This window comes from Cynoglossus semilaevis, chromosome 15 (assembly GCF_000523025.1).
Source record: "Cynoglossus semilaevis isolate Cse_v1.0 chromosome 15, Cse_v1.0, whole genome shotgun sequence".
In the NCBI taxonomy this organism is placed as follows: Eukaryota; Metazoa; Chordata; class Actinopteri; order Pleuronectiformes; family Cynoglossidae; genus Cynoglossus; species Cynoglossus semilaevis.
Genome location: NC_024321.1, coordinates 8500158 through 8528081, shown reverse-complemented (window position 1 = coordinate 8528081; position 27924 = coordinate 8500158). Strand labels below are relative to the sequence as shown.

Here is a 27924-nt window from a genome sequence, read left to right as displayed (position 1 = left end):
GGAAGTCATTTTACATCAAGAATGACAGAGGTGAAGCAGTAGCAGTTACAGACTGTAGAAGGTGTACAAACAACAGGATATAACCTTCTGGATGTCGACTATGGCGTGTTTGGTGTCAAAATCCACCACATTGAAACACAGTCATGATGTTGAGAATTACAATTCCAATTTACTCCTACACGAGTTAATACTGGTGCACATTTACAAGTGTTTTCACTTCAAATGAGAGTGCTTTTTAAAGGTTAACATTTGTTCTATTGTAAAGACACAATAAATGTGGTACAATTTATGATTGTAGACATTATAAAGGGGACATTGGCTCATTGTCCCGCAGAATTTTATTTTTATGGATTCCTCTTAAAACTAGTGGAACAATTTTGGTCTACCTCGAGAACTTTACTTTTTAAATTTGTTAATATTTTAGGAATAATGAAATAATATTCACAAAAACTAAAGCCAATCTTTTGCTTTCACTCTGGGTTCCTCTTTGTACCACTTACAAATAGTGGTGTTTTATCAGACCGTGTTTCTACTATGAGACGGAAGAACATGTGCTTTCATGTTCTTTGTATGTGTCTTTTGGCAGGGGTGTGTGTGTGTGTGTGTGTGAGCATGGGTGTGGTGTTGATGACAGAATTCACACAGTTGAGCGTCGTTTCGTTGCTCAGACGTGAGAAAACAGGAAACAAAGAGTCGGATGTTGTCAAAGCCGAACAACGAGCAAAACTACAAAGAAGCGCAAGCACTGACCACCAAATACATGATACATAATAATAATAATGATAATAATGATAATAATGATAATAATGATAATAATGATAATCATTAGGATAAAATCCTAAAACACAAAGTCTACAAAGTAACGTCATTTTGCTAAATTAACCTTCAACAACCCGTGACCCATGTGACCCCTGTGACCCCTGTGATCACTCGAACACATAAGACAGTTGTCTGTGAGTGGGTGAGTATGAACAGCAGCAGTTCTTACCTGTCGATGATGACAGGATCTGACGGCGTCTCATTACGATTTCCGCAGCTTTTCTTGTCACAACAACGACTGAAAGAAGAAGAAAACAAGATAAAAAGTAAATAAGCTGTTTTTGTTTTTTTTTATTAAACAATTAAAGCTGTCTGTGCTGCATGCACCCCCTGCTGCCACCACCAGCCTGAGACATGGAGGCTCCCTGCAGCAGAAAAATGTCTGCCAGCAGGGGCATAAGAAAATCGGATTTTGTCACTTAACAGAAGAGTCAGGTAATGACATTTATGTCAGAATCGTTTTAGGTTTCCTGCTTGTATAACTGTTCGACAGCCTTTTTCATTCCCCTACACCAAAGTCCAGAGGGAAAATCAGTGACTTTCACCTGCTGGGACAGAGCAGACGCTGGCCCACTGCTGCCCAGTGTCATATGTCTGTACTGCTAGAATATTCCAGATGAATAAAGTCAAGCAGCAAAGACAATAAAATATCTAATATAAAAGTACTTACTCAGGCAGTGAGAGATCAGCAGCTACTGGGTTCTGTGATGTAAAATTATTAAATAATGTAATGGACTTTGGTGTGGTTTAAAACTGTAGTTTTCTGTTAGAAAGAAAATGCTGGACACTTTAAGAAAGCATCGTGTCAATTATTTGTATATTTTTAGTCTGATTGTCAGCCTGTAAGATGACCATAAATATCAAATGTAAATGTAAATAATACTACACAAGGTATTGATGTAGTAACAAATTGGTTAAATTAAATATTGGTAAAATTATTCAGCATCAGAGAAATACAACAATAAACCTAAGATAATCTAAAAAAAAAGTATGATATTGTATGTAGTATTCAAATATTTAAATGTAAAAAAAAATGGAACACAAACTAACACACACACACACACAGTTGGCTCAGGTCCAAACCAAGGTCACTAACAGTTGGCTGACACCCAGTGACCCCACCTCCACCTCCACCTCCTCCTCCTCCTCCTCTCTGACAACCAGCCAGTGGCCCAGGAAATGGCTCACCGAAGCAGAGGTCAACGTGGGCACCGACCACCGCTGCAGGTGGGTGGAGGTGTGTGTGTTTCTTTCTTTCTCTTGAACCACCTCAGGAAGGTGAGCCAGCAGTTGGTCTCAGCAGAACAGACTCAGGTACCGCAGCCATGTGTAGGGAGTTATAGAGATAGATATAGTGGATCAGAAATAGGTGGTGGGGCTGTACACCTCCACTATTGATGTGAAGCTTTAGAGGAGTCCTATTTTATCTGATCTTGACCCTTTCACCACTCTCACTCAATAATTCAGGACTGTATTGTTAGCTGGTGTCTTCTCAGCCTTGAATGATTTAAAAAGAGCATATTTGCGCTTTTAAGGAAGCGAAACCCACTGAACTTAAGTTCTACGATGTATTCTAGTTCCATGAGGGTACATTTAAAGTTATTAAAAGTTATTAAAAAAGGTTTTGGAAAAGTGAAGTGCAGAGATCAAAGACCAAAGACTACATGTTTTCTCTGTTAAAGTCAAAAGTTAAACTTTGAGCTTAAAAGAGTAACTGAACGAGGCTGGGGCTGAAACTTTTCAAAAAGTTAACATTGGATCGAATAATTTTGATCTTTTTGTCTTTATTTATTTTCCTTTTCTTTTTTCTTTACTTCATGGAGCTCTTTAGCATATCTTCCGGTAACTTCTAATAACCTAATTGACCCTGTGACGCCCCCTACTGTCCTGAATCAAATTACCATTTGACCAACAAGCGTCAGATCGAATGTCAAATGAGGTGTTTATAAATCATTCATCAAAGTGTCTGATCTGTAAGTGCAGAAAAATCAGAAACTGGGTGGGTGGCAGTGTCTGTGTGCGCACTTGCACCCACGTAGTGTTTGTGTGTGCGACAGTTGCCACCGAACCAACCAACTCGCCACAATAATTTATTCCCCCCAGCCACTCGGAACCATTAGCCAAGGTTCCAGGAGACCAATTAGCATTGGAACCCACTGGTGCTGCGGCACTGACAGCCTCCTCCAAACTGTCATAAACAAACCGGACCCCAGGAGCGCGGCGGCGCCCTCCAGGGACCGGAGGCCCTTCCAACGCCAAAACAAACCCTGGCTGAGCGCCTTAATGACGGTTCCCCCTGGACCACACACGCCACGCCAACGAACGCCACGTTGCCTAATGACTAAGTGTGTCTGTGTGTGAAAGAGAGTGAGAAAAAGAAAGTGAGAGACAGAGAGTGAGAGACAGAAGACAGAGAGACAGAGAGACAGAGAGACAGAGAGAGACAGAGAGAGAGAGAGAGAGAGAGTGATGGCAAAAACCAAACAAACAATATTTGTGTGTTGTTCTTGCTGTCAGTCACTTGAGCAGACATGCTAACACACACTCTGTCACACAAACACAACACACATGCCAGCTAATCACAGATATCGCAACACACAGGCCACGCCTCCTGCCTCTCAGCTGAGCAGTCACTTCAGATGTGGCCATGGGTGGACTCTCCTTCATCTACAACACACACACGCTTGCACAACTTAAGATCGCTTCAAACACTCCCTAAGGATGTGGTGGTGTACTGTAGAAGAGCGCGATATCAGAGGCCAGGGTTTGGATCACAGTGTCCAAACAACGGCGTCCAGACCGGACCAGCTCACGGCTGACTTTCAAAGGCCAAGTGCTATAATGACCTGAGGCCCTTAAAGTCCTGGCCTGCAGCAGCCTGATGGTTCCGTGGTGCAGCCCGGCATGGCAGAGAGCTCTGCTCAGCATCGCCCAGAGGCCCAGTGGCCATCAAGGTGGCAGCGGGGCGGGTGGCCAAGAGCGGGCCACGAGTGTGGGAGCCCACTGGCAATGCCAGCAAAGCCAAACCTGGCCACAGCTGCTGTCACACCAGTTTATGACAGGTGGTTTTTGGCTCCAGAAAACAAACAAGGTTTCTACACATATTTTGCTTTGTCCAGTCATTGAACAAGTGCCTTTTATAGCATTTTCTCATATAATTAATAATACTTTATGAGCTAATAATCCCTCCTGAAGGGTTGGTCTTATCACACTTTTCATGTTTGATTGTGATTATTTAACAGCAAGAGCCACCGTCTCTGTTAAGAACAAGGTGGGATTAGACAGCAAGGCCCTGGTTGTATTCCTGAATAAACAACAAAGTAATTAAAACTAAATAAATAAAAATGTATCATTTTGGTCACTGCTTTGTTGTAGGAACTTGACCTTTGACCTTAATGACAGCATGGCTACCAACAGGGACACAAGAAGCTGAGGAGAGGTCTTGACCAACATAAAGTGACGGCTTAAGCATTTGTAGAGCATCAGTGTGTCACTGAGAATCATTGGAACAATGAATTTCAAACAGCGAAATGATAAAATAACACTTTTGACGGAGGCAATAATGGTGTTTTCCTCCATCTGTACTCACTGTAATCCAGGTAGACTAACCCACTGGGACGAGCTCACCTGGGAGCCTCGTGATAGAGACACAGCGAGCTGGACTCATTAGTGAATGGAAACAAAGTGTCCATTAGGGGATTCTGGGTAATGACGGTACTCAATCACATGATGAACTGACACACGGCGTTATGGAAATGAAGCTATTGAAGGAATCTCAGCGGAGGAAAGTAATTCTGACCCTAACACTTTAAGACTCGATTAAGTTTTATGTGTTTTCATTAAATCTCTATGGTGCACATTTAAATGCATTTACATCTATTTACACCAGTTAAATGTGATGAGGAGCCTCTTAATTTCCAAAAAGAACAGCTAAGCTAAGTCTAGTCAGAAGAACACTGTATAGAGCAGCGTACAGTGTAGTTTTAAATCATCTTAGAATTCCCTTCCCTGAACTTCTTCAGTTGTTAAACAGCTACACCACTGATTAACAGAACCTGAACAGATAAAAAAACAACTTTCTTTTAGACAGTTAGCACTGGCTAGCAACACGGCTTCTAAGACCTGTCTCTTTTTTTAATTTAAAATTGAATACGCAAAAAAATGCAAAATGCAAATGTACTTTTTTATCCATAAAACCTGATATATATAAATACACACCAACCCACACATATACATATGAACACATGTATCTTAGAGTTGTATGGGAATGTTAAACCACGCCATTCAAAAAGGACTGAGATGATACATTACATTATCTACTCCTACACATTTGTCCACATTAATAAAAATGTAACACGCTGGCTTCATATGAATCCCATTTCTACAGTCATTTTTATTACCATTATCTGTGTCAGTGTTTGGAGATTTATTTCACCCCTTGTGGCCATGGTGTTATTTTATGATTACACTGGTAAAACACTGAACAACTACTGCTACTGTAGGTCGTTCTGCTTCTGCTACGGACGACAGTTGTGGAGAATACACGGTAAACTGATACCAGTGATGGACTGAATTTTTTTTTTAAAGTGACATTGGTCAAAATTGATGTATTTGATAGTGTTTTATACTGTGTGTGTTATGGCCTCAAACATTTAGTCACAGTAGTTTACTGAGTTCTAGCTTCGAACAACTAATCAACAATTTGATGTTCTATAAATGGTGATGGACACAAAGTACTGGAAACTAAACCAGAAACGTAACCGTTAAATACAATAAGCCATGTTAAGGCTGTAGTTTTAGGTTTCATGTGGTTTTCTCAACCAAGAGGTTAAGAAAATATCAGTGACTCAAGATTCGACTACACCTTCAATCTGTGCTTTTGAGAGAGTGTGTGTGTGTGTGTGTTTGTTTGTTGTCTATTTTTATCACTCCTCTCTCTGTACCAGTAAAACCATTAACTCTCAGATGACAGCAGACACAGGACCAGCCAACGTGTTGATTGGTGTGATGAACGACGAACCAACAGCTGCGTTTCACACACACACTCACATGCGCTCACACGCACACACCTACACACACATAAACAGATGTGGTGGTGTGTTTGTAGTAATGGATCAGAAACTTCTGTAAACACTGAGCAGAAAATAACTCGGCTTTGTTTAAACTTAAATAAAGGTTTCAATTGACTCTAACAACAAAAGATCAACGGTTCCATTTCTATGTACAAACACGTGTGACCCCAGTGCAACACTACTGCTGCTGCTGCTGCTGCTGCTGCTGCTGCTAATAAATAATAGCAGAATCAACTGAAAAGCGGTTCTCTTTTTCCCAGATTCCTGAACTGCATTCTGGGTATGTGGATATTTTACAGCAAGTCCAGAAGTCAGTTAAATCCCGTTTCTCCTTATTTAAAGGAAGTCACCGGAGAGTGGACACTACGTCACTGTTGTTTTCACACCAGTGTTGATTAAATCCACGGCCATGATTTTAACATCTGAAATTCAAACATATGGTTTTCGAGATGTTTACCTGCACATGATCTCGTGGGTGAGAAGGACACGACACATCTCTGGATTCTTGTCCTGACCTTCATACAGGATTGGCTGTTTGGAATGAAACAAAAACAGAGACATGTCACACAGCAGGACACAGCAAGACATGGACACAGGAAACAACAACTCTTGACTAAAATGTAGATGACAAAATTATTCAACCTTTGCTTCCATTTTTGATTCCAAACTATAAGAAGATTGGACAGGAACTGGTTGAGGGAGAGACTGGCTGATACTGACGCTGCATCCTTTACAGTACGTGTGAACTACTTTTATTCACTCATCTATGTATGTAACGAGACATGAAACAAGTGTGTCAATACATAATAATAACACAGGGGCGTGCGCACACACTTCTTCATTACTGTACAAAATGGCAGCTTACTCTGACAGCCCGAGACCTACTCCCCCCACCCCCCTCAGTGGTCCCAGCCTCCTCTGTCTTTCCCAGAATTCCCTGCCAGATGGCGGGCGGCACCCCAGGATGAGCACCCCCCAACTTCTCTCCCCTGTCCTCCTACCCTCACCCCTACTGAGCTGTCATGTCAGAGTCCGGATGACGGATGACCGCTGAGAGAAGGGAGAGGTGTGTGTGTATGTGTGTGTGTGTGTGTGTGTGGGTGTGTGTGTGTATGTGAGTGTGAGTGTAATATCCCAGTGGTTGTAAATGAACTCCAGTCAGTGCACGTGTTCGTCCTCCCCCCTTCTCCTCCCCTGTCTTTTTCTGCCATGACCTACCACTACCTCATCCACCTTTATAGTCAAAACAGACCTCCACCCTGCTATGTGACAGAGACGCACACACACACAGACACACACAGACACACACAGACACAGACACACAGCCCTGGGGGACAATACTTTTAGGATAACGACCACTTCTGCATTATTGATTCTGATCCTAGAGGATGAAAATGCTCCAGTTTGACCAGGAGGGATGTGGATTGCTAAACACACACACACACACACACACACGCATGTACACCCAACCACACACACACACATGCAGGGGCCCTCCTGTGCGTATCTTTGGTGGTCGATATTTAAACATCATTATTCCTCATGCATCAATCCCTTGTGTGTACGTCTGTGTGTGAGTGTATCTGACTGCGTGAGGTTGTGTGTGTGCGTGTGTGTGTTTTTGACTTTGTGTGTGTCAGAGGCTACAGTGCTCCATGTGGCGGTCAGGTGCAGTCACAGACTCCTGTGGTCGCAGCCCGTAACTGTCCCTCTGTGAGCTTTTATTGATCTGTGGGGCCTTTCAGTCAACCTGCTGTCAGGTGTGACACTGTGTGTGTGTGCGTGTGTGTGAGAGAGAGAGAGAGAGAGAGAGAGAGTGTGCGTGTGGGTCAGCATCCTTGTCTCCAGTGTGCCGCCGTCGCTGCGCCACATTAGAGGCCATTGATCTGTTTCTGTGTGCAGAGACGCTCGCTGCATCGATCGCTGACATGCCGACAGGGAAGACCAGCGTGTGAGGAGGCGGAGGAGGAGAGGAGGTGACAGGGACGGAGGTGGTGAGATGATGACAGGAGGGTGAGGTCTTCAGTTAATCAAACAGTTAAAGTTTCCTGTCTGAGGCCCAGCGTCACATATGTTTAACTCCATGTTCTCATGCAGTGGATCAGCCGTTACCTAAGCTGCGGCCCAGACTGCAGCAGCTCCAGTTTAAGTCCTGACTCCTCTACATCGACCTAACCACACTACAGACTGGAAATAAACTGCAATTGTTCCTGGCACCGCAACATTCACACTTCTGAAATCCAACACAGAGGCGTGGAACAAGAGCAAAAAGGGGAAACGATGGGAGGGTGAGGACAGAAAGACTGTAGAGGAGAGGTGAGAGGAAGAAAGAAGTGAGGGGGGGAAGTAAACCTCAGGAACAAGGAAAAAAGTTAACGAACGGAAGAAGAAGAGGGGGAGATGTAGAGAATGGCAAGAAATAAAGGACTGAATGAAAAACAAAGGAACCTAGTAGGGAAGAAAAGATTTAGGAAACAAAGGAGAAAATAACAGATGAAAAAAGTATGACAGACAGAAGAAGGAAGGATGAAGATCCAGATATGGTGAACGAGGAATGGGTTGAAAAGAGAAAGATGACAGAAAAATAAAGAGAGAAAAGAAGGAAAAGATGCAGAGAGGAAGGAAGGAAGAAAGTTTCCAGTGTGTGTTCCGCATTGTTTTTTGAGAAATTCTGCGAAATCCAACAAATATCCCTCTGTAAAAGCAAACCTTTATGAGGATTTGGGTTACATCTGTCAAACTAACCCACATGACGCACTAATTAGGCGGGTTTAGGACCACGGACCAAACTTTCCAGGTTTTGATCCAGGTTGACACTCACCTTCCTGTGATCCTTAAAGTTCAGACTTATTTACCACATGACATGTAATAGTTTACATCGTTTTTTAGGGTTGGGTTTCGTTGTTGCAGTTTTCTCACCTGTTTGGTCATGGAGTCGATCAGTCGGATGTAAAGATCTTGTTCCGTCCTGATGCCTGGAAAAGAATCAACAGCACATGAGTGAGACACAGACGTGCACATTAGCGTCTTATGCTAATTTGATGATGTCAGCTGTCCGTAATTATCATTAGTGAAAAAAATGATGTCACGGTTCATTTCCTTGTTTGTTGTGTATTTATGTTTATATAGCTGAGGTCCCTCCAGTACCTCCTCTCTCTCCTACTCCTCCTACTTTTCCTCCTCCTCCTCCTCCTCCTTCTCCTCCTTCCTGGGCCTAAACAAACATTAGCTACAGACCTCTTTATTATTTATATTCGTCTCCGCGCTGCCCCCTGTCTTTCTGCTGGATAACGAGCATTCTGATTCTCAGACAAATGAAACATTAATCAGACTTGCGGTTTATTAGCGCTACGTCTGAGCACAGACGCGGCGTGTGGCGGAGCAGGAAAATAGCAGGGAACACCTGTTAGCGGCGGCATGGCTCTAATTGCTTTCCATGTGTCTTGTTTTTCGGGCCGTTTGCTCGCAGCTTCCTGCACTTCCTAATTGACATGATTCACGCCTTACTCTGGCTCTCGGAGCACAGCAGTCACACTCTAAATGGCGACTATCCGTCCCCACTGCAGATGAGGTCAATTACGGCCATACGACGCTAATCCACCGCTGCCACCACTGGCCCATATTAGAGAGATTTATGATCCCGAGAAAGAAAACGTTGTTTTATGTCCCACTTCATCAAGACAGTGAAGGCTTCACAGTGATGGGCCGTGTGCGCCGTCAGAGCCAGATCCTCCACCAACACATAACACAGTGTATTCCAGATGTTTCTCTTTCCTTCCTTCTTCCTAAAGGGAAAAACCTAATGATGTTTTTTGTTTGACGGCGGCCTTTAAATAAAACTGCTGGTGGTTGAGACCAGAGTTTCTTAGTTGTGAAGAGTTTTCACTTTCCTCCCATATCTTCTATGGGCAGCAAAGGACATGGTCAAGAAGCTAATAGGGCGTAAAGGGACAATGTTCAGCCTATATCTCTACTAACCTTCCTCCATACAGACCAGACTGCTTCAAAGTCATAAACTTTCAGGTTTGTGTGGGAGCTGAATCCATAGAGAAGCTCGGAGACATCTTCAAATTATAGTTGGAGAAATTCCTGATAAATGATTCATTAATGTGAGATTTGTGGCAGGACAATATGTTTGTAATTAAAAATGTTGGTTGGTTAAAACAAAAGGACGCTGTCCATATGATACACTTGTTACACTAATATTCCATTTAAAAAACAATAATTTAGGAAAGTGTTTTCATGTTATATGCTTTCACATAAATCCATGAAAATAATAAAATTGAACATTGTAGCCATGTGTTAACTGTTAAGGCACAAAATATTTAGGTTTTTTGTAACTAAATGTTTACATTAATGGGAACTGAGACAAATCATTATCTGCACATTTTAATTCTTGCCATGGTTTAGATTTTTACATTTTGATCCTATTGAAAGTAAGTAAGTAAAACAATAAAACAAAATAAAAGATTTTGACATTGGCTTCAGACAGTAAAGGGGTTCACACAGGTGTGTTCTCACCATTGCTGTACAGCAGCTGCAGCCTGTAGTGAATTCCATTGTTTGTCTTCTCACCGTTGTATTCCTGTCACACAAAGACACAAAGATGTGTAAGACGCGCAAACAGGAAGGACGAGGATCAGAAAATCCTCCTTATCATAATGATTACAACACGGACATCGTTCCGCAATCAGTGATAATCGACTACTTCTGTATTAGCAGTTCTCAGACCTAGAGCATCATCATTTCTTCTGATTAAAAGTGTAACATTTTAATTTTATTTCAGCAACATTGGGTTTTTTATCTTGACCTTATTGGTCATACACAGCTGGAACATCTGTTCTCTTCCTCATCCTTCTTTATTTATTTTATATGTCAATATTTTCTTTTATTCCCTTTTATTTAATGCCCTGCCTCCACTTCACCTCCTTTCAGCCTCTTTTGGTCGCTCGCCCAGTGCCAACTGAGCCTGGGAGTGTTGGCTAAGTCCCAGTGTGTGTGTGTGTGTGTGTGTGTGTGTGTGTGTGTGTGTCAGGGCGAGAGACTGGAGGTCAAAGCAGAGGTGAGGTGAGAGTGAGTGGGAGGATAGGGGAGGAGTTGGTGCCAACTGGCAGCTGATCACAGAACAAACCTGCCTGGGTCTAACTATCATTAGTAGTAATATTCATATTCAAATGAAAAACAAAAACCCAATCCTTGAATATGTTCCTCCGTCTAAGGCTAGATCTAAAGTGAAGGTCTTCCAGGACAGCTCCAGTTTATGGAGCCTGACTTCACAGCACTGTTTCAACTCATTCTCCCACAACCAAAGTCAGTGGATAAAACCTTCAATTTTATTTTTGCAAGGACAAAAGAGCAGGTGTTCCACTGCTGCTTCGTGCTGTGAGTTAGTGTGATGGAGGCAAATCCCAAAAAAAGATTTTAACCTCTTTAGCCACAAAAAAACACACACCTTTGAGCTCATTGGATGGAGACAGCAAAGAATCAAACATGATTTCCTGCTGGACTTTGGTAGAGTGCACTCTAGTGGCACAGTACTATCTGAAAGACCCTATAAAAAAGGATTCTTTGCTTTTAGAGCTTCATCCTCCATATAGCAGGATCCCAGGCTAGCAGCAGGAAGTACTCTGACTACTGTGCATGACAGAACATTGTGGCTGAAACATAAAAAATAATGCAAACTGACTAAGAGTTAAACAAAATGGTGCCACTTCACAAAAACATTTGTCAAAAATGGTTACATTTGGCCAAATGTAAAACCAATTATACGATGATAACAATCTCAGAAAAGTTGATTCAAATGGACCAAAATTTAGTTTTAATAAATTACTAATTTTGTTTTCAAAATAAAAATGGTATCTTGGGGTGTACCTGTGTCGGGGGTTGACCTTGCCTAAGGACATGCTCTAAAGCAGCTGCTTGAAAAGCTGCTGTTTATGGTCTGTGAGAAAACTGATGTGAAGACTTACTGTCTACTGATTCCACTGATAAAATCACAACCAGAAATGTCTCTTTAATCAGTCTTATAAAGTTGAGCTTGTGTTTGGGCGTGTGTTTATGTGTCACCTTGTCCTTCTCCACAAAGTCCACGTACGACGTCCTCTCAATCTCCACTGGTTGGCCTTGACGGTCATACAGGGCCAGTACAAAGTGGAAGAAGTTGGACTTCCTCAGGTTGGAGGGTGGCTGCTTTTCAAAGTGTGCTCGGGCCAAACCGACCCCACTGAAACACAGGCACACAAACAAAGGTTCCATCGTCACCTTAAGCAATAAAACAATCATTTAAATTTCAAAATCTCAAATATTAAAATTAATTTAAAGTTATCTAAAAAAGATTTACAGAACACGCTCGTGTTAAACTTTTCTGTGATGAAGTTTTATCATCAGTCGACATGAATTAAGGCAGTTAATAAAAGCTGGGCTATTATCTATTATTTTTTATATTTATTTATGTGATATCAAAAGATAATGTTTTTTGGATCACACACACACACACACACACACAGTGAGTCAGATGACCTCACATACTAAAGCATTGACAGACAGACTGTGAGACACTTCCTGTTTCCTAACAGACACTGACATCACCAGGAGAAATTCAGAGGTGATAACAGACGGAAAACAGAACAGAACAGTGTGTGTGTGCCGTTGTGTGTGTGTGTCACTGTGTGCGTGTGTGTGTCTCCCTTATCTATATATGCGTGACCTTTAACATAAAGCTATGAAAACCACAGAGACGGAGCCCAATACCCCAGAGAGAGGGAGAGAGAAGGAAAAGAAAGGAAGACTGTTATTTTATACAGACTTTAAAATGTGTTTGTAGGTTTAGAAGGTTTTCTCCAAAATATTGTGTCTATTAATGGGCAGAACAAACAAGTAGGTGAAACAAAACAAAAAACTCTGAAGCTTCAGGAATTTGTACAAAGTTCTGGATTTGGTAAAAGACAGAAAGAATCCAAATACTCAATATAAATACTATACTTTTTATCTCGTGCATTTAAGAAAGTAGCATTTCCATTAAATATGTCAATAAACTCAGAGAAGCTGCAGGCGATTTCAGAGACCTCAGTAGATCCATAGTTTTTTAGATGACACATGAATGCAATAAAAAACGGGGGGAAAAAACATCCAGTTGGTGTGAATTGATCAACTTGGCTTCAATAAAAGAGCATGAAAAGTAAGAATGAACGTGATTTTAATCAGAATTCTTTACTGTCCTAATCTGTCAAATTGTATTCTATGTCGTCCTACGCCTGCGTTCCTTCGACCAACCATCGGAGATTCAAGGTACTGTAGCTATAAACCACATGTGGCATTTAGCTTTACTGTCTATTTTCCTTCGATTAGGAAGGTAATTTACAAATCTATCACTTGTTTTGTAGTGGGCCACTGGGATTAGCAACTGTAATCTGAATCCGTATATTGGATTATTATACTCAGGCTTTATCTAATGTTAGAATTTTTCAAATTATTTCTACTCAGTAAAGTCACTATTCATGGACATTATTATAAGCTAGGCCTCACAGTAGACAGGCCTCTACATCCATGTCTTACATATGATCTGTAGTTCAGATACACAGATCTAATTTAATCACTGTGTTGTCGAGGAGGTTTTTTCTGACAGAAAAGTTCTGGTTTAAGGAATAATTTATGTTGCTTTTTGAAAATATTTTATATTTTCTGGTGGTGTTTGTTGGGCCTCAAACTAAACAGTAAATCCAGATCCGTTGCCTACGTTTCTCTTCTCCACACCATGGGCTTCACCAACACACTCACTCGGTCCAGCGCTGTGAGCGTTAGAGCGGTCTTTTAAACAAAGCGGGCTACAAATGAGGCATTAAGAATCAGTAATGGGGAGCAGAAAGGTCACGGCTGTTTTAATGTGCCGTCTGGGGAAAACAGTGTAAGAGAGGGAGAGAGTTAGAGAGTTAGAGAGAGAGAGAGATAACGGGCAACTTTCCAAAAACCAACCCTGAGGATGAATAAACATTTTTCTGAGTCACTGCCATTATATTGATCACCAAGCGTTTTAGGAAACAAAAACGAGATTGATGTAAAAATATTCGGCGGATGTTTGTGAGAGTTTTTTCCCCCTGGACGCGTTGAGGTTTTCTGGCTGGGAGCGAGGTGACTTCCTCTAGGAACTGTGAGTTTGAATCCACGTCGAAGTAAATTCTATTCACAATCTTTGAAGGAGTATACAACAACTCTCCGTGTCTGTTTACAGATGTAACCCTCCGCATTCCCCTGCAGGAGGTGCCAGAACAAGTTATCCATTAGGTTTGTAAAAACTAATCCCTTCCTAGGTATGAGAAGTTAATCTTAGGACTGACATTTTTGAACCAATAACTGTCCTCTGCCCGTGGCTGGACAGCTAACTACAGCACAGAGCTCCACTGTTCTATTACACTGTACACCTCGAGCAACAAAACGTTAACCTGATGCCACATTTGGACACATACACGGCCAACTTGAAAACTACTCACCACTAATCCTACCTCAAATAATGCTGTAATTGTGTTCTACTACACCAAAAATAGTTTTTGTTTGTATAACTTCAAATAGTCTTCTCTGATGCTCAGCTAAGATAATCCCGCTGCTTGTTATGAACTGAAAGTTCTGTAGCAGCTTGCATGCCAACGGCAAAAACAAACTAACATAAGGACGATGCAGTAACTACTCCTGCTTTAGACACATCTGTTAAACTGGCTGGGTTTTGTTTTTAAAATGTGGGCAGACAATTCAACTGTGAGCTGCACAACTTCTCACCACTGTTGTTCCAACACTAACCTCAGTGAACAAATGCAGAGAAGAAGAAAACAGCATTTGACTCAGACAAACAAAAACTGTCCGTGCGGTTATATCGTTAGCTAAGTTTTCAAGTGTGCTTTGTTAATTTTCGACCTTGTTTAAGTGATGAAACCTAAAGTGATAATTAATTGTATTAAAACATGTCAGAACCTGTCAAATGAAAAGGAGAGAAGAAAAATATTAATGAGGCTTCGGCATCAGCACATGTGGACAGAAGTTAATGAGTCTGTGAGGGAAATTTGACAAGAGAAAAGAAGCTAACTTACACAAAGACGCTCACACGTGTATATATTTATATTATTGTCTTTATATAAGTTAATTATTAACTATCATACTATGATTCCAAAAATGTTGTCACGAACACAGCTATACAAATATTAAAACGTTATCAATATTTGACAGATTAACCACAGTTATACTTATGTGTTTACTTAAATCATTTTGGTTTTTGGTTTTTTAAATCCGTAATTGTGTTCCTAAACAAACAGTTCAAATTAAACCAACCAAAAAAAAAAAGTGCATTAAACTACTTTCCCAAAACCAAGGTCTATGGAGAAAAATAAACATTTTGTTATGGCTAACAGGATTCACTGATCCACTGCTACTTCCATCTGTGAGCCAGAAATGTGTTTTTATGGTTATGGTTAGTTTCACTCACTTTAGTGACAGAAACCTGCCACCCAGAGCATCAGTCGACACACACGGTTCTAATATTTCAATAAAGATGAATTTTATTCTCCCTAATGAGTTTGGTATAAAAATGAGAAAATGTAGTGTATAAATTAGAGAAATGAGGTCACACATCACAGTGATGTCAGTAACTCATTAGCATTAGGTATTTATTTATTAACTTCTATTCAATTTCAAACGACAGAAATTAAACGTCACACAACTTTAAGAGAACCAGTCACTTTTTACACCGACGTCAAGTTGTGTTAAACCCGAGTCAGAGAGAAAATTAAAATGTTGGCACCTGTTCATCATCGGCAGCTTCATTTCTACCACTAATCCACTCCATTATCCCAATTACCCACAATGCTCTTCTGCTCGTTAGCATGATTATTATTTCTAAGATGCTAATTGTAGTTGCAGCCACTCGTCTTCAGCTGTTAGCACTTGGCGCAGGGTGTAATAAAAACAGTACGGACGACGGTGCGGTGGCAGTTTTGCACATGAGCATTAAGGGGAGAGAGGGGGGGGAACCATGACAAGGCCTCATAAATACAATTACACACACTCTCTCACCACATCACCATCAATGAATCCCTCTTCTGCTAAACCAACCAAAAACCACCGATCAGAAAATAAACAATAATGACATTCCACACCGTCTCCGAGCTTCACAGTGTCATAAAAACATCACTCAGTCATGGCTTTTTGTGAATGACCGGGGAAATTAATTTCTTGTGGGAGGCTTTTGTCTGCCGTGGTTATGATTTTGGCAACGCAGACTTCAGAGGGAAAAAAAATGGTCGCTGACTGATTTCCATTTGCACACGTTAATAGTGTGTGTCATTGGTAATTAGACAGAGAGGCTGCAGGAAACAGAGGATCAGCGCTGGAACGCTACTGCTGCTGCTGTCATGCTGCAATTACCATGAGATCACACACACACACACACAGTTTCTGTGTGTGTGTCTAGTGTGAGCCGCTCAATATGTGAAAAAGCAGATGTGTCCTTACAGTTCTCGCGACTCGGACCAGCAGCATCAGCTCCTACACGCACCACTAAACCCGAGTCAAGTAATCTGATTACAAAGAGCCAAAACACTTCAAATAATCTGATTACACTCCAATAAACACGTTGCCTAATTAAACACTGCTGTACATATGTAAAATAATCTAAAATCCTGGTGACACAAGTCTAAACACAGGTAATCAAATTACAAGTAATTAAGTAATCTGATTACACACTATTAAAGAGGTTAAGATTCACAACAGTACTAATTCATCTTCAATTTGACAAACATACTGTGCATTAGTGAAGTATGAATTAATTACGCACCACCAAACAAAGGTCAGATAAACTGCTTTTTTAATGACGACACAAACAAAGATTAAGTCAAATGATTATTCACTTCCAATTATTCCTAGATTCAGGATTTTATTACTGAATTATTTTAAATTTATATATATTTAATAATATATTAGATAAAAAAATGTATTATTTATTGAACTTTTTTTAAAATTTTAATAATGTTTATTTAGTACCAGTTATGTGTTACATTTAAAGTCTTATGAGAAAGCTGTGGAAACGAATTTTAAAATTGTTCTTTTTAACCAAACGTTTAATCTTCATGTACAAATGTACTGCGATGTTTTCAAAGCTTACACGTCTGTATTCAAACAAAATTGGGAATTTAATGAAATAAGAAATGTCTTTTTATTGCAACTTATTTTATCAGGTGCAGTCAGGGCCTCTATAAATCCTGGTGTCACATTTTCCTCCACTAACAACAGGAGGGAATTCCTTTATTTATACTTGATTTATGAAGAAAATGACTATTTAGAAAAAAGAGAAATAAAAACAAACAAACAGCGACGTTTCTTTTATTTATTGACTTTGGACTGTGTGTTGCGTTCAGGGTGTTGTAAATCTGAGCTTTTCCCTGCTGTTTGATGATTTATATTGGATTTCAAGTGGAAGTCGCACTCGCACCTACATCTGCGTGTTTGCTTTAGTCAGCTGTTTTACGCACAAAAACATTTCTTTCTTTGTCACACACACACACACACACACACACACACACACACACAGAGCTGCTCTCTTGGGTTAATCGTTTGAGGCCTGTTCTTCCTGCGTCGCTGCTCCTGATTAGCAGAGCAGCCCGTTTTTCAGCAGAGGCCGCGGCGTCACAAAGAAACACTGCGTTCAAGTGCCTGAGGTTTATTTACACGTATGTACTTCACCGCCGCCACCACCATGAGGACGAGGAGGCGTGCGTGGTCTGTCGAGCAGAATTTACAGTAACGAGGCTGAAGCAGCATCTGTTTAACGATCTAACAGGTTCTAAAGGAGGCGGCTGCGGTGGCATTCAGGAGTTTAATTGTGTGTGTACGTGAGGCGGGGGGGGAGGGAGAGGAAGGAGGAGAGGTGTTGACAAATGCAGGCACGGGAAGTGCAATTTTTTTTTTCTTCTTCTTCTTCTTCTTCACCCAGGAGTGAAAGATAAGATGTTTAGAATGAAGAGGAGGTGAGGAGTGGAGGCCTCTGCTGACCTCTCCATCATCTCTGCCACCACTGAGTAACTGCCTCTGAGAAAAAGTCCCTCATCTTTGATTCATCACTGAAGCGCCACACACATCTGTCTCTGTCTGCTGAGGAGAATGCCCACCCAGCCCCCCCACACAAACATCCTACACCAACTATACTGAACCCCCCACAGCCTCCCCTCCAAATAAATAGCGACCATCACAAGTACCAGGTTCTTGCCTGAAGCAGGGGCCTTCAATATTTCGTCAGGACAAAGACCCCGACTGATCAAGCTCTGACCCCCTACTTCATGTAGTGTATAACATTGTCATGTGTTTCATGGTGCTGTTGATAAATGTACGTGTGTTATTGTATTTGATGAAGTGTTTCAAATCATCTACACCAATATTTGTTTAATCTAAAATAGTAAAAAAATTCAATCCAATTTTTTACAACCACCCCCCACCCCCGCATTGCCTCTGTGGACCACCTAGAGGTCATAGACCACCTATCACAGACTGCTGTTCACTGCAGCAGCCAAGACTTTTTTCTGTAAATGCCTTTGGAATTTGCATTTTTAGATTTAGAGTTCGACAGAACAGGACGTGGAACTGGTGATGAAGCTTGTTATTGATACGTTTCTTGTGTCTTTACAGGGATTTACTGTGGGCTGCCGCAGATACGCACACACACAACCACACTTGAACCACAAATTAGTAATGCCAACACACTGGAATAACGACAAACGGAAAGAACAAATGTACTACTGAATATCAATACGCATACCAGACAAATCTACCAGGTTTACAGCTGACGAACACCACAAGAAACGCATCACATTAACAGAGGTGCACACACACACACACACACACACCTAACTAATACACACCCTAGTAATACCAACTTCTTGTTCTATCACACCATGCTAACACACAGATACCTGGCAAGCGCATCGTGCTAACAAAGAACTCCAAACTATCGCTAACACAGTGGCCAAGCTAACACATCCGGCTTACTGAACACATCATCCAAAATGACAACACCACGATGCTAACACACCACACAACAAAACACTAACACACCTCAGTCACACACACACCACTGTCATACCCTGCTGAAACTCAACAAAAACACCCCACTGTGCTCAGCTTTTAATTATAGCACCACAATGCTAACATACCACCTGACAACAACACACTAATACACAACAAATATGTGCCTACACATCATATACTGCATATGTATATATACACACACATATGTACACATACATACATACTTATATTTATATATATTTGTATAATGATTGTATTTATACATAAATCAATTTTAAGAGGCAATAATGTCTGTCTTTAAAATAAATGAATAAATGTTTATTCTGTGATCTGATGAGCCAAAATAAATATTCTGGTGAGTTGAAACACAGAACAACTCAGGAATCCGTAATTGACATAACACAGTTAAGGACACCACACTGGAGACTGGCCACCAGGTGGTGGCGAGTAGTTGAAATCCCAAGTCTTCACGACTAAGCTGAGGCTGAATGATGATGCCAACAGAGAAAGAGGCAGAAGAGGGAGACTCCTGATCATTGATTATTCCCAAACACACACGCGCTCGCACACACACAGTTTAACCACAGAGGACAGAGACAGGGCGTGGAAGACAGGATCACTCACTCTGCTCTAACGCTGAGAGTGTCAGGGAGGGTCCAGGGAAATCACCTGGTTTCTCTCTTTGACTTTTCCAATCGGAAGTTTTACAGAATGTCACTGTATGAAAAACTTTATGATTCCGCCTTTTAGTTTTAGTACAAGACATTTACTGAGATCTAAAATTCTACTCATACTTTTAGTAGGAACCTTGTGGCCATCACCCATTAGTGTCACATACACAAGACACATACCAAAATGTAAAAAAAAGCCATAAACCCTGGATCAAACCAAATGTAGAGACACAAAAGAATTCTATCTTGTTCTTTATTGTTTGCCAGGCTCTACTCATAAACAAGCCGACAAACACATTTAGGTGAGAACATAAAGCTGAACCTCATGACTGATGACACATGTAACATAGTGTTAAAGCAAGAACGCAGAGGGGACGATCAGTAGACGATAGAGGTGTCATAGGGAGGGAGAGAGAATGAGAAGAAGAAAATCATAGCGAAAGCAAAATCTGACAGAAAAAAGGAAAAGTAGTTGAAAAATAAGTTGAAAAGAAAGGAAATTAAGAAGAAAACTGTTATGTTCTGGTTTTCTTTTATTTATTTTTTACAGAGCAGCGAGTATAAACTGATATCTTTGAATCTACAAAGCTATAGTCACCTCAGTCATGTCAAAAGTCTGGCCCGGGGGCCCATTATGGCCCTTGAACAGGGTTGCTGTGGCCCGCGGCTGAACTGTATATTATTTATGACCTGCCACGATGATCAAACCAAACTAATAAATCCAACAACCTCAAGTTTTACTTCGTCTCTAGTGGTTTAAATCTGCCTTTGCATCTGTCTGGGTCCATAGAGGTGATGTTTTAGAAAACACACAAGGTGAATAATCGACCTAAATATTACAGCGGCATGTTGAGGAATTTTTCCTGATGAATAAAACTGACGTTGTGATTATGCAAAATACAGAAAAACATACCGTATGTCTAGCAGTAGAACACCGCATATTGGTCATCGTACGCACAGGTAAGAATTATACCCGCAATACATTTCGCATTTTATACACTTTGTTACACGTTTGTGCCATAAACACCACAGTAACTAGTACTTGTGTACCATTACCCTGTGAATACATGGTTTCATTGCCTCTGCTTGCTTCTGGGTTTTATTGCCTTGTTCCTTTGGCACGTGTAAATAATAAAGTGGAATCTAATGTAATCTACTGTCATCTAATCTAATTTAAAGTTGTATTCAGGTATTTAAATCCAATTAATTTAAATACCTGTTTTTTTTAATACACTGTTAAACAGAGAGAACTGACATTTACATTTGTTCTTTCTGTTTGTATGTGACATGAAGCTTTAGACTGAGTTTGACTCTGAACACTGTGGAATTTAAATGTCGCTGCTGACAAGCCGAGGTGGTCAAATCAGGACAGATATGCAAACCAACATTATAAAAAGGCAGCGGGAGGAGGAGAGTCTAGAACGATAGAGTGACTGTTGATACTGTTCTAATATGCACGGTGACTAAGACAGCTCAGCCAATAATTCATCAGAGAATTGGTGTTAAACCACTGGAATTAACACTGATGAAGAAGGAGGTGGCAGATAAAACGTTTTAATTAAGTTAATCGATGGGACAAAGACTTCTTTTTATGATGTCAACATGTTGTTGCTTCGGTAGCTTTTAAAACTAATTTCAGGGGGAAGAAAGAAGAAAAGTGAATGTAATAAAGTCACTGCCAAAATAAAAGGTGATGTCTTATCAGAATCTCTCACACATCACAGTTAAATCGATCTGTTTTAATTATCATCTTCTAATCTTCCAAGCATTCTGAGTGTGTGATAAAAAATTAAATGGAATAAAGATCATTAATATAATCTTCAGCTGAGAAAAATCGTCTCTGATCTTTTTGTTTCTGAGTTCAGCGCTTAAAAAATAAACACTTTCACACTTGGGATTTGTGAAAATCTGTAAAAATCTGATTTAATATATATTTTATATTACAGCCCAGTGTCCAAAACTCTTTTATTATGTAATTTATATCATATTCTATTATTATTATTATTTAGCTGCTCTGATTTACTTCAGTTTGTTGTCGTGTGCTGGTGACATTTGCAGAAACACTGAAGTTGAACCTAATCTAATGTGATTTTAATTAAATGATATATGATAACCCTCTAAAATAAACGCAGCTGATTACAGTGGGGGCAGAAACCCCAGTTTTTACATCTTCATTGTATCAATACATTTGTTTATTTAAAACTGCTGGTCTAATTTCATTAATAAATTGCTTTAAAACTGCACGACAAAAAATAAACTGCAAATACAAAAAGGAACGTAATATAAGGTGAAAGCAGCGTCTTCTGCAGATGGCGGGAAACTAAAATGAATGAGTTTAACTGTTTAAACGGAGGTGAATTAATGAATATATCAGTTAACTGGTTTTGTCAGGTTTTTTTTTTCTTTTTTTTGTCTCAGAGTTTTGTTTCTGCGATTTCTGGCTCGATTAAAACCAAAGTTGTTTTTTTTTTTCCTACTCACATATTTAAGTATCTGCGAAAGACCATTTTTAGGCTCGGTCCAAACTTTTTAAAATGTTTTAGCGCTATTTTAACAGCCCCTGAGTGGGGTTGTTGGTTTATACGTCTTCACCGGGATGTGTCTGTTTAGTCCTAAACAATGCAGCATTTCCAATTTAATCAATTATTTTTAAAAAGTCTTAAATGAATAAAGGGACAGCAACTGCGAACCCCAGACTGTTACTCTGTACCGTGTACGTCGTGTGAGCTGTTAAATCAACGCGCACACACACATTTGAGTGCTGTTTTAACTTGTTTTATTATTTGTATTAATATAGAGGTTTACTGTCGGCACAGCATTTTATTTCTTTTTTTATTTATAAAGATTAAAAAATGCTTTATTTGTATGTTAATTTCCGACGGCGGTCACATGATCATACTTCATACTTTAAATTATCCTTTTTTATTTATAACCATCAACTTTTAAATTTGTTGTTTTTAGAGAGACTCTGCCTTGAACCGCGTAAATAAAACGAAAAGGAAAACTCAAGATATTTAATGTGACATGAATCTAAAGCTGTTTAAATTGAATGATCACAAACTTCTAAATATGATTTTTTTTTTTTTTTCTGGTTCTGTTCTTTGATCTGTAATCTGACGTGTGCGGCGTTCGCGCTACATCTGCCGCTTCTGCCGCTGCGCGTCTGTTACGCGCGGCGTGTTCGAGTCTGCACCATCTACCGCTCCATACAAGAGCGTGGAAAAAAGTTTTGGTTCTGGTGAGGTTTTGGTCTCCGTTCTTGGTCTGGTCCTGCGCAGAGAGGCTGCAGGAGCACGCGCACAAGCTGCAGGTTCAGTTGTCAAAATGTAAAGAGATAAATGATCCAGATTGAAATGTTTCTTCAGGGATCAGTTGTTTTTGCTGTGATAAATGATGACAAATGTGAGGTTTTTAAATCAGAGAAATAGTGAGAGAAACTTTTGCTTTACAGCCCTTTAAAAGAAGAACATTCATTTTAGTTCTGTTTTACGTTTTTTCTGCGTTTTTCTACTTTTTTCGAAATTTATTTCAGGTCATTATTTTTCTCAAGCTGTGACACTGCACAGGCTCCGCACAAACTTTATCTGAAAAAGCCTTTTGTGGTCCTTCATCCCCACTGCGTGAGTGTTTAAGTGTGTGTTTGTGTGTTAAGATGTGCCTGTGTGTTTTCACCTCTGAGCCGCTGTGTTCGCGTCCAAAATCCCTGCGCCCTGCATCCAGGAGCGCACCGGGGTCATACCGGTGGGGAGCGGCTCCTCCTTCATGGTCAGGGCCCCCCGAGGGAGGCTGTCCTGCAGGGAGAACATGAAAGTTTCTGTCCTGGAGACTTTCTTCTTCTCCTTCTGTAGCAGCAACAGCGGGGGGAAAAATCAAGAAAAAGATGAAGAGTAATCCTCCTGCAGCGGACACTCAAAAAGCCAAAGCAGCACCTGGATTAAGGTGCAACAGCAGCAGGAGGAGGAGGAGGAAGGAGGAGGAGGGAGGAGGAGACACCAGCGAGTTTCCCCTAAAGTCCCGGGTCCTGATCCAGAGCAGAGCCGGACTCCCTGTGGGCTCCTGCGGGGCTGCTTTTAGATCCGTGTCCGCTACAACTGAAAGGAGTCACTGCAGAGAGGAGAGAGGAGGAGGACGAGCAGCTGGAGAAAGGAGCATCTCAGTGAAGGAGCAACCGGGGTCTGGAGCGTTAGAGGGCGGCAGGAGTTGTTTGTAAAGCGGATAAGGAAGAGGCAGAGCCCGGTGATGAGAAGAGGCTGAACCCGGGTTAAAGAGGCAGAGCCCGGTGATGATAGGAGGCAAAGCACGGGATAAGAGGAGGCAGAGCCCGGCGAGGAGAGGAGGCAGAGCCCGGTGAGGAGAGGAGGCAGAGCCCGGTGATGAGAGGAGGCAGAGCCGCTGAGGGTTTAGAGGGAAAATGAAAAAGAGGCGAAGCTTCAAAAAGAGTCAAATGAAATGATTAGAAAACAAGAGGGAGGGACGGAGCTGCAGGAGGAGGCTGATGCTCCCCGGGGAGCAAGGGGGAGCAGGAACCTTTCCTCCTCCTCCTTCTCTTCTTCTCCCTCCTCCTCCTCCTCCTCCTCCTCCTCCTCCTCCTCCTCCTCCTCCTCCTCCTCCTTTCTTCGGCTCCACTGTCCCGGCGGACAACTCCTTCTCTTGGCCTCCGCGGCTCTGAAACTCCCGGGGGAAACGGCCTGGACAGGAGAGGGCGGGGACATCACCATAAAAGGAAACCCGTTTGTATGTAGGACACGCCCCGTCGCTCTCTCATTGGCTAGCGCTCTGCGTTACGTCGATGTTTGTACATGAGGGTTTTTCCGCGTGTTCGAGCGCGTGAACTGGAAAAGAAATGAGTGACGTTTGAAATTAGGATTAAAAAGATTAAACAGGTGAAGGGACTGTGACGTCATGGTTAATGACTCGGTTTAGACATTAAAGAGGATGCCTTAATTTGTTTTATGCACGCACAAACACGCGAGATTATGAGAATTAACACAGGAGAAATACTCGCAAATGCCGAAGCTCTCCGTTAGACATACATGTGTCCATTGAGATTATGAATGTAACAGAAACAATAAACTAAACAGCAACGATGATAATTATAACAACAATTAATACTATTAGTATCATCATAATGTGATTTTGATTCCTATTTACTTTTTTTGTTTGTTTTTGTTTTTGATGATGTATCGACAGAACCAGACTGGCTTTAATGAAGCAGAAGCTCCCGCGTTCTGCTGATTAAATATTTATCTTTTCCCTCCTTTGGGGAAAAAGGGAAAACATCTGGAAAAATCTAAAATATATATATATATATATTTGTGAGCTGGAAACATCCTGGTAAAGAAGATGATGAGGAAATAATAGGCTGTTATATCAACATGATTATTACATATATGATATTCATTACTTTATTAATGATGATAATTTGCCTAAAGTAAGAACAAATGTATTACATTTACTCTGAATTAAAATAATTAAAAGGGATATTACCATAAACCATGTTCATTATAGTGACGACGTGGTTTTAATTATGATTATCAGTACTATTCTGTGTAAACATTGTGCCTTTTCGCTATTACTAAGATAGATTTTATAATATTATCTAAATCAGAGGGGCCAAAGACTCAGGGAAACCTGGAATGCGTCCTGGAAAGTCATTATGAATTTTCCTCACCCTCCCGCAAAGCAGATGCTGTCAGGAATCTCGAAATCATTCAAATGAAACCAAAAACCTTCTGGACCAGGACCTGGAATGAACCTGGAATGGCAAAACACTGTGGATATCGTCTTAAATGTTAACTTGAAAACTTCCTGGAACATAGAAAGAACTTGAACAAATATTTCTGCTCTCATTAAAGAGCAGGACACATACATCAGGACCTTTAGACCTCATCTGGATAGGAACCAGATTTTCTGAATCCATCTGCAGGAGACCCTGACCTCATTGTGAACACACTACAAATCTCTTGAGAGTTTTCTGGAACATCTTTCAAACACCTCAGAGATTCCTGGGAACCTGCAGTGGAGCCATCAGACAGCTGTCAGCTGCTTTTCACTTGATTAAAACTGGATCAGAACAGGACTATTAGCAGCTCCTGGAACTAAAGCATGGGGTGGGAACCTGCAGAATATTATTTTTGTAGAGAGCTGTGATGAATATTACTATATTCATGTGGAATGATGAGACGTTCTCAAGCTCCTTCTTAAGCCTGTGGAGTTCTGCTACCTGCAGAACTTTGGGGGTGGCATCTTTATCATCATCATCATCATCATCCTCTCAGGATCATTACATCAAAAATATTTTAATGAGTTTAGATGCTTTAAAATTTTAATATGTGAATAAAAAGACTGGAGACAATATCTCAAATATCGTATTAAATAAATCATTACCATAACGCCAAATGATTCAAGGCTCTCCAACGTTTATTATATTTACATTTTTATCAACATGATTAATTTAATTATCATAAGACTGCTATTAATACGTCAAATTAACGTAATTTTATTTAAAGTAAAAAACAATAAACAAATAAACAATAAAAGCGTCTTTGGATTAGGTTTTAAATACAACAACTATTAACTGCGTATTTAATTATTTAAATGTTTTATCAATTCTTTTTCTAGTTATAAAGCGTAATTCGCTTTGTTTCGTCGCAACTCGTACAGTTACAGGGCGACACTTAGCTGTCAAAGAAAGGCACTACACTTTTAAGATCGCTCTATTATGTGCCCTTTGTTAATAATACTATTGGCAGAACACTGAAGGATACGTTAACGATCTGTAGCCAAACGTTAATGTTTTTCATCCTTGACTATCATCATACATAATTTGTATTCGATATAACACAGAGTAAACTAAAAAAAATAGAGTTAGCCTTGTTTATTTTCCCCAAGAGAGAGTTATATAAAACAGAAATGCATATTTCAAACGTTTACAAACCAATAATTATATTCGATTAGATTTTAATAGAACGTGCTGACCGCGATTTCAATCTCACATAGTTACCTTATATATTACCAAAAAGGAATGTTGTATTTACTGGAAACTGTTGTGTGAGTTTGTAATGCGAGTTAAACGGTGAGTGTTTATTCTTGATTATGCAGGCACGTATAACTTCATGACCAAGTAACGTATGCCCTCTAGTGGAACCAATAACACATTACAGCTTGTTTCGTCGTTTGTTTATTCACACATGGAACAAAACTAAAACTACAAAACATAGAAAACATGTGCGTGTTAACGTATTCAAACCTAGTGCGAACAAACGTCTGCACATCACTGAAAACTTAAAGGCTAAACTAAAACTCAAACAGAGTTAGAACACAGTATTTAGACATATTGTGAGTCACACATTTTAAAACCTAGCAAGGTTTTAAAATGAGTCACACATTTTAAAACCTAGCAAGGTGAACATGTACACTAACTAAATAAATGCACATATGAAGACACAGGAAACAATAGTCACCACTATACTTATATGAAGTTTGATTTACACATTAGTAGCCACTAAAAACATGTTACCAAAGCTAGTTTGTTTGATATTAAGTCCCACGTAGCCGCTCAAGAAAATTAGTTTGCAACAGACTTAGTTTCTACACCATGCACATTTAGATTTCTAATGGCTTGTTTTCAACAGTTTTAACTTTATGATGGGCAACACACAAAACCCCAAAAAACTAATCTTGATAGTGGGAAACACTTACCTGAAACAAATACAGATGAGGCTAGCGTTCGGCAACCATCTTGGATGTCTCTGCTTTGATTGAGAGCCAATCCCCTGCTGGGGCTGACAGTGTCGACCAATCACATACTAGTTTCCAAGAGACTTTTTCGCAATAAAATGTATTTGCCGCTTGCTCCAAGCACTGATTGCAAAGTACAGTAGTTGCAGTAAAGGTAAATAGCCTGCAGTAGTATTAAATAAGCAGAAACCCAGAGGGAACAAGGAAACAAAATGGACGATGACAGACTTTTGACATAGCAGCTACTAAGAATTTTGTTGATAAAGTATATTCTTAATGTGACCAATCATGTTTAAGTGACCAATCATATTAATTGCCTAATTTCCACATTTTGACAGAGTAGTATCTGCACATAATTTTGTGGGACAATGTTTAAGTGCGGAGCCATTCCTGATGCAACCCAATTTGGGAATGGGGATTAGTGGAATCAAACCCAGAACCTTCTGCTTGGCCTATAAACACAGCACTCTGCAAGCACCATCTTTGAAAACTGTGATGTGAAGAAACACAAGTGATGTCACACAGATGAATGCACACACACAGACTTAGCAACATTTACGGAC

The 27924-nt window shown here is 40.4% G+C and overlaps 1 protein-coding gene across 4 annotated transcripts in view; it reads right to left on the bottom strand.

Annotated features, from left to right (window-relative positions):
* LOC103390799 (transcription factor COE1) overlaps nucleotides 1-27772 on the bottom strand; it is a 68994-nt gene extending 41222 nt beyond the window's left edge. For 3 of the 4 annotated variants that reach the window (XM_008326826.3, XM_008326827.3, XM_017039514.2), the window contains exons 1-6: nucleotides 23294-23427; nucleotides 11958-12114; nucleotides 10413-10476; nucleotides 8811-8866; nucleotides 6349-6422; nucleotides 989-1057 (exon numbers count right to left, since the gene is read on the bottom strand). In XM_008326826.3, coding sequence (XP_008325048.1) covers nucleotides 989-1057; nucleotides 6349-6422; nucleotides 8811-8866; nucleotides 10413-10476; nucleotides 11958-12114; nucleotides 23294-23427 — 554 coding nt within the window. Of the gene's footprint in view, nucleotides 1-988; nucleotides 1058-6348; nucleotides 6423-8810; nucleotides 8867-10412; nucleotides 10477-11957; nucleotides 12115-23293; nucleotides 23428-25292; nucleotides 25377-27322 lie in introns of those variants that run through there. The other variant, XM_025063009.1, reaches the window with a different exon arrangement.
* Nucleotides 27773-27924: the final 152 nt, after the last annotated feature.